The following is a 6,842-nucleotide window of genomic DNA, read 5'->3' on the forward strand; positions in this document are numbered from 1 at the left end:
GTGAGAGAGTCTGCAGAAACCAGTCAGTCCTCAGAAAGAAGAAACTGTTTTATTAAAAAAATAAAAAGCAGCTGATCCTAGGGCAGCGTTTCCTCGTCACCACGGAGGAAGCTGAGCAGAATATTAACCATCGGCTGAAGGAGGCAGATAGTATTTCTACTCTATAGTAGTACTTTTACTGCATTAAAAGATCTGAGTGCTTCTGAGTATGTTGCATGTGTACAGGTTCATCGATGGTTCATTGATTTATTATTGAATAAAAACGAATTTATTTACATTTGTCCCTGTTTGAAGAGGTTATCATGACATGAAAAAAACGCTTAAACATTAACATAATAACAGAAATGTTACATTGTTTTGGGAAATGTTACATTGTTTTGGGAAATGTTACGTTGTTTTGGGAAATGTTACGCTGTTTTGGGAAATGTTACATTGTTTTGGGAAATGTTACGTTGTTTTGGGAAATGTTACGTTGTTTTGGGAAATGTTACGTTGTTTTGGGAAATGTTACGCTGTTTTGCGAAATGTTACGTTGTTTTGGGAAATGTTACGTTGTTGTTTTGGGAAATGTTACGTTGTTGTTTTGGGAAATGTTACATTGTTTTGGGAAATGTTACATTGTTTTGGGAAATGTTACGTTGTTGTTTTGGGAAATGTTACATTGTTTTGGGAAATGTTATGCTGTTTTGGGAAATGTTACGTTGTTTTGGGAAATGTTACATTGTTTTGGGAAATGTTACATTGTTTTGGGAAATGTTACGTTGTTGTTTTGGGAAATGTTACATTGTTTTGGGAAATGTTATGCTGTTTTGGGAAATGTTACGTTGTTTTGGGAAATGTTATGCTGTTTTGGGAAATGTTACGTTGTTTTGGGAAATGTTGGTGTGTTTTAGGAAAAAGGTTGAAATGTTTTGGGAAATGTCATAACTGAGGAAAGTTTTTTTCAGAAATGTAGCGTTTTGAGGAATGATGTTTTATTTGGGGAAATTCTGTCATGTTTTCAGAAATCATGTGTTTCTGTTTGTTTAGATTCAAAGTTATCAAGATAACTTTTTCCTACAAGGCCAGATTTGGGGTCAGTTTTGGGGTCAGTTTGGGGGTCAGTTTTGGGGCCAGTTTTGGGGCCAGTTTTGGGGCCAGTTTGGGGGTCAGTTTGGGGGTCAGTTTTGGGGCCAGTTTTGGGGCCAGTTTGGGGGTCAGTTTGGGGGTCAGTTTTGGGGCCAGTTTTGGGGCCAGTTTTGGGGTCAGTTTGGGGGCCAGTTTTGGGGTCAGTTTTGGGGTCAGTTTGGGGGCCAGTTTTGGGGCCAGTTTTGGGGCCAGTTTTGGGGTCAGTTTGGGGGCCAGTTTTGGGGTCAGTTTTGGGGTCAGTTTGGGGGTCAGGTGGATCCCTGCAGCAGCTGGACTGCAGCCTCCTTGTTGTGCCTCCTGGCCTCCTGCAGAGGAGAGCTCCCCCACCTGGTGGAGAGACAGAACTACATTAACACGTAGACGATGAAGGTGCTGCAGGTGAGGACGGAGACACCTGAGGGGACAGTGGATGTCCACCTGCTCACTGACTGGAGACATTTTGGTTTGAAAACTCTGATTTGGTCCTTTTGGTTTTGTCCACAGAGTCGGTGGGTGTTTTAACGCGAGCGACGCCGAGCTGCTGTTTGAATATTTCATCTGTTTCTGAGTCGCTGCTGCTTATTTACATCTGAACTGTAAACAGAGCTTCGGATGCTCTGTTTTAACCCTTTAGTGCCACTTTAACATCACACACTCTCCTTTTCAAAACCAAACTTTAAAAAACATTATACATTAAAATTATTTTTTAATTCATTAAGTTATTTTTTTAACCAACATCAGTCCCAATCATAAATATAACATTTTTATGAATTTTAACCCTTTATATGCTAGGTTTTTGTCATGATGCCACAAAAAAAACGATGAATTATGTTTCAAAATAGAAAAAAATAAAATGATTAAAATGTATTTATTTGTTAATTTATTATGTTTTTGCTTATTTTAAGGTCATTTTCATTTAATTTTTAACTAATTTCTCACAAGTTTGCATGTTATTTCTTTTGGAGTTGCTCGTCATCACCTCACCTGTCCCTGAGGGCGGGGTTTGCTCCGGCGTTCTCCAACAAGAAGCGGATGACCTCAGCGTGACCTTCGGCGGCCGCCACGTGCAGAGCCGACCTGCCGTCATAATCGACGGCGTTTACATCGACTCCAGACAGGAAGTACCTGCAGACAACCACAGAAGAAGCCACTGCTTCATCCTCAGAAATCAATGTTTTTCAATTATTATTTATGACCAAGAAAAAGGAAAAAAGAAAAACAAAATTCCAAAAATTCAATATTTTGAAAGAAAACAATTGTCAAAAGTTTCTTTTTAAATCACCAAAAAATGACCAAAAAAAATCACCAATAAAAAAAAAATCCCAACAAATTTTAAAGGCTAGAAAACAGTCCCCCCAAAAATGTAAAGAAAAATAAAGTTGCCATTTGAACAAGTAAAATGGCCAAAAAATAAAGAGAAAATAAGATTTTTAAAAAATCACCCAAATTTTTTTTAAAATTCACCAAAAATGTTAGAAGAAAAAAAAAACTGCTAGAACTTTTTAAAGAAACCAAGACTTCATAACCAACTGACCATCAGCTGTTTTTGTTTGTTAGTTTTAACACCATAATTAGCTCGTTATATGGAGATCTAGGGAAAATATATATATGTATATCTGCATATACATATATATATAAAACACAAAGTGGTTGTATAATGTTGTACTGTTACCTCCTCAGGGCCTGGACGTCCCCTTTAAAAGCCGCAAGCAGGACGTTCATGATCTGGTATCCCTGCAGACAAGAGGGGTTTGTTTGTTTGTTTGTTTGTTTGTTTGCGAGTGTGTAAACTGGTCTGGGATCAGCGTGAAGCTGCAGCAGTGACCTCAGATTCAGTCTTCCACTGTCTGTAGGCCAGAATCTGTCTGAACGGAGTCCTGATGTCAAAACTGTGCAGCTGAAACGTGGAAATCAGCTCCTGAAAAATACAAATGTCTCAGCGTCACTGATGGACCACAGACACGTCTCCTCTGTCTGTCCCCGTCCCCACTACTCAACTCTACTGCAGAGACACTCAAACCTCAGCTCAGGGGCCCCACTGCACAATGACAGGAGACCAGGGGCCACTCTGCACAATGACAGGAGACCAGGGGCCACACCGCACAATGACAGGAGACCAGGGGCCACACCGCACAATGACAGGAGACCAGGGGCCACTCTGCACAATGACAGGAGACCAGGGGCCACTCTGCACAATGACAGGAGACCAGGGGCCACTCTGCACAATGACAGGAGACCAGGGGCCACTCTGCACAATGACAGGAGACCAGGGGTCAGTCGTAGCAGCCTCACACATGGCTCTGGGATTTTAGGACGTTCGGGGTTTTGGAATGTTTCCTCCAGGATTATTGTTTGTATATTTCTGGGATTTTAGGATTTTTTTCAGAATTCAGGATGTTTCTAGGATTTCAGGACAATTTTAGGATTTCTTTTAGGACATTTCTGGGATTGTAGGATGTTTCAAGGATTTTTGGACATATGTAGGATATAAGGACATTTTTAGGTTTTCAGGATGTTTCTCAGATTTTAAACGTTGACTCACTCATTTTTCATGTGAATTAGAAAATGGCTGAGCGGCCACTCAGAACCCTGTCAGGCCCAGATTTGGCCCACGGGCCGTAGGTTGAGTATCTCTGCTTTAAACGTTAGCTCAGTTTTGAGTGAGTACCATTAAAGGTCTGAATGGAATAAAATTATTTCAGCAGCGATCGGAGGGGCGGGGTTACCTGGCAGAAGTGGACGGCCCTCCACGGGTTCCCGCAGGCGTCCGTCTCCGGAGAGAGCGCCACCAGACCCAAAACACCAGGAACCACCGCCAGCAGGGAGCCGTGGCTGCTGGACACGGCCGGGACCGACGTCTGCAACCAGAAACAGACCAACATGAAAATATACGACACGTACAGAAATCACAGGTGACGACTGAACTTACAGACTAAACCTGCAGCAGCTGTGACTCAGACTGACACAGCAAAACAGATTTAACAAATATTCACCATACACCATCAGATTTAGAGGAGGTATTCAGATCCTATTCTCTTCTTAAAGTACTACAACCACGTGGTAAAAATACTCAATTACAAAACAACAGTCCAGCATTGAAAAAATCTGATTTCTTTTTCTGTCTTTTAGTTTCTGATGTCTTTTCAGGGATTTTTATTTTGGTGGGCCTGCTGGTTTGGAGGCATGTTTTCTTTAAAAATGACCCAAAATTTACAATAAATAAATAAAATTGCCCAATTTTTTTTATTATTACCAAAAGTTTTAATTTTGATTTTTTTTAAATCATCAAACATTTTAAAAGAGAAATAAATTGTTTGGGTTTTTTTTTTTTTTTTTTACAGAGGGGCGGGATAAGCCTCCAACATGCTCAAATCCTGGAAACGGCCCTGCTCAGTAAAAACCCGACTCTCTAAAGTTTAACATCTGGACCCTAAATGTCTCCTGCTGATTGGCTCAGAGCAGCTGTGAGGTCATCACTCGTGTAGGTGTTTAACTGATGGCGGCGGGAGGCGGGACCTTGTAGTGGAAGGTGGTGGAGTAATCCTTCATTCCCGCCACCTGCATCATGGACAGCATGCTCCGCGTTGCCGCCGGCGACAGCACCTGGTCACCTGACAGCGGGCAGAGGCCGCCGTTGGCTAACGAGGCGGCCATGGCGGCTCCGGATTCGCAGGTGATTTCTGTGGAGGCGCACTGTGAGACGGCAGAGACGACGTCAACAAACACAACGTTCAAGTCAATATCAACTGGACCCTTTTCCAAACCATCATAACTATTGGACATTTTTTCAAATTATACAAAAAAGCTGAAAGAAAAAGTCTAAGAACAATGATATTAATGGACGTTCCTACAGCTTAACCCTGTGAAACCTGAAGCAAACAGACTTGACTCAGAAACATGGGAAGAAGGCAAAGAGTAAATGAGCAGAGAAATGAGCCCGAAAATGAGCAAGAAATTAATTTAAAAGCAAAAGAAAAAGAAATAAAATTTGCTGAAAATAATTAACTGAATGAATAACTTAAAAATAATTATTCTGTAACATTATTATGATAATTAAGATTGTAGTTTTCTGGATATTCCTTCCTAGCCTTCAAAATAAATTATATAATTGTATTTTTTTAATCTCATTTTCTACATTTCACACCAGCTGGCTCATTGCCTTTTTGACATTTACTTTTATAACTCAAACCAATTTGCTCAGAGTTAACCCTTTAAAACCTGAGCAAGTTAGTTTGATTTCTGTGCAGAACACGGGAGGAAGGCGATGAGCAACTTAAGAAGAAATGATCCCAAAATTAGCCAGAAATTAGTAAAAAGTACAAGAAAGTTTTTTGATAATTTACAAACAATAATAAAGAAAAAGGTTTTGAAAAGTAAGGGAAAGACAAAAAAGACCTGGAAAAAAGTGCTTAAAATATAATAATTCTGCTAAATAATTTAACAAATATAGTTACGGTGATATAAATAAAGCTGACGGGACATATTTCCCTAGTTTTTGTTGTTTTGTTTTGTTTTTATTCTAAATCTGCTGATTTTTTGCAGTTTCTGTCACATTGCTAGCCAAGTTTGGTCATTTGCCTTTTTTATCCTTTTTTTTTTCAGAAGAAATTAAACAAATGCACTCACGACTCAAAGGTTTGAATACTTGTGAAAGACGTCTGAATGTAGCTCAAGAAAAGTGACGCTTCTCCGGGTTTCAAAGGGTTAAACAGTCTCTGACACGTTCAGGTGTAGAGCAGCAACACAAAGAAAGGTGTGTTTTACCTGCAGCATCAGATCCAGAGCAGCACTGATGTCCACCTTCTCTGGAAAACACTGAGGACAGACGGGCGGTTAGAGACAAGACGAGACGAGACGAGACACAACAGCCAAACATGATGCGGTTTCTTTTCATGTTTACCTTTTCTTCTCTTCTTTTTTTTCTACATATATATATATATATATATATATATATATATATATATACATATGTATAGTTTTGTGAGCCCCTTGAGGGTTTTCTGGGTTTCTGCAGCACGTCTCTTTTTCTTGAAATGTATAACATTGTTGTTTTTAATATGTGTTACATAAAATCAAATCACAAAATAAAATACAAGTCGAGACGAGACGAGACGAGACTCCAGTCCTCTGAAAACTATCATTTAAAGGATGTTTTTACCTTTTTCTCCTGCAGGTAGAAGGACAGAGTGTGGAGACGGACACTGGCCTTCCTGCTGCTCTGATAACTGAACAACACACACACACACACACACACACACACACACACACACATACACACACACACACACACACACACACACACACACACACACACACACACACAGCTCAACTTTAACACAACTGCAGGTGAACAACAGTCAGTGAGGATCAAAAACAGGCTTCTAATAAACTAACAGCAATTTTACAAAAGAAGTTAACCCTTTAAAAACTGCACTAACTGATTACTTTGAAAAAAGTTGCAAATTTCCTGAAATGTTTAAAAAAAATAAATAAATAAATACATGAAAAATACACAAATAAATAAACTACAAAAGAAAAAATGAAATACATAAAAGAAAAAAGAACAAATGAATGAATGATTGCATAACTAAATAAAAGAAAAATTAATGAAAATATTCAGAAATGTTTAGGCAGCAGATCCACACACAGTACTTGTTAGTGTGATAAATGGTAGAAAAACACAGACTACCACACAGACTTGTGCTGTGAAACATTAGTGTCGCAGTGCGACTGGC

General features: G+C 39.5%; 1 protein-coding gene across 1 annotated transcript in view; it reads right to left on the minus strand.

Moving 5' to 3' along the window:
• Positions 1–30: 30 nt before the first annotated feature.
• Positions 31–6,842, minus strand: part of glsl (glutaminase like) — a 20,142-nt gene continuing 13,330 nt past the window's right edge. The window contains 8 exon segments of the mRNA XM_088079496.1: positions 31–1,455; positions 2,092–2,232; positions 2,780–2,841; positions 2,933–3,025; positions 3,834–3,965; positions 4,624–4,800; positions 5,872–5,922; positions 6,266–6,332. Coding sequence (XP_087935622.1) covers positions 1,377–1,455; positions 2,092–2,232; positions 2,780–2,841; positions 2,933–3,025; positions 3,834–3,965; positions 4,624–4,800; positions 5,872–5,922; positions 6,266–6,332 — 802 coding nt within the window. The 3' untranslated portion in view covers positions 31–1,376.

This window comes from Plectropomus leopardus, chromosome 7, assembly GCF_026936395.1.
Source record: "Plectropomus leopardus strain MGB_pleo_1.0 chromosome 7, ASM2693639v1, whole genome shotgun sequence".
NCBI lineage: Eukaryota > Metazoa > Chordata > Actinopteri > Perciformes > Serranidae > Plectropomus > Plectropomus leopardus.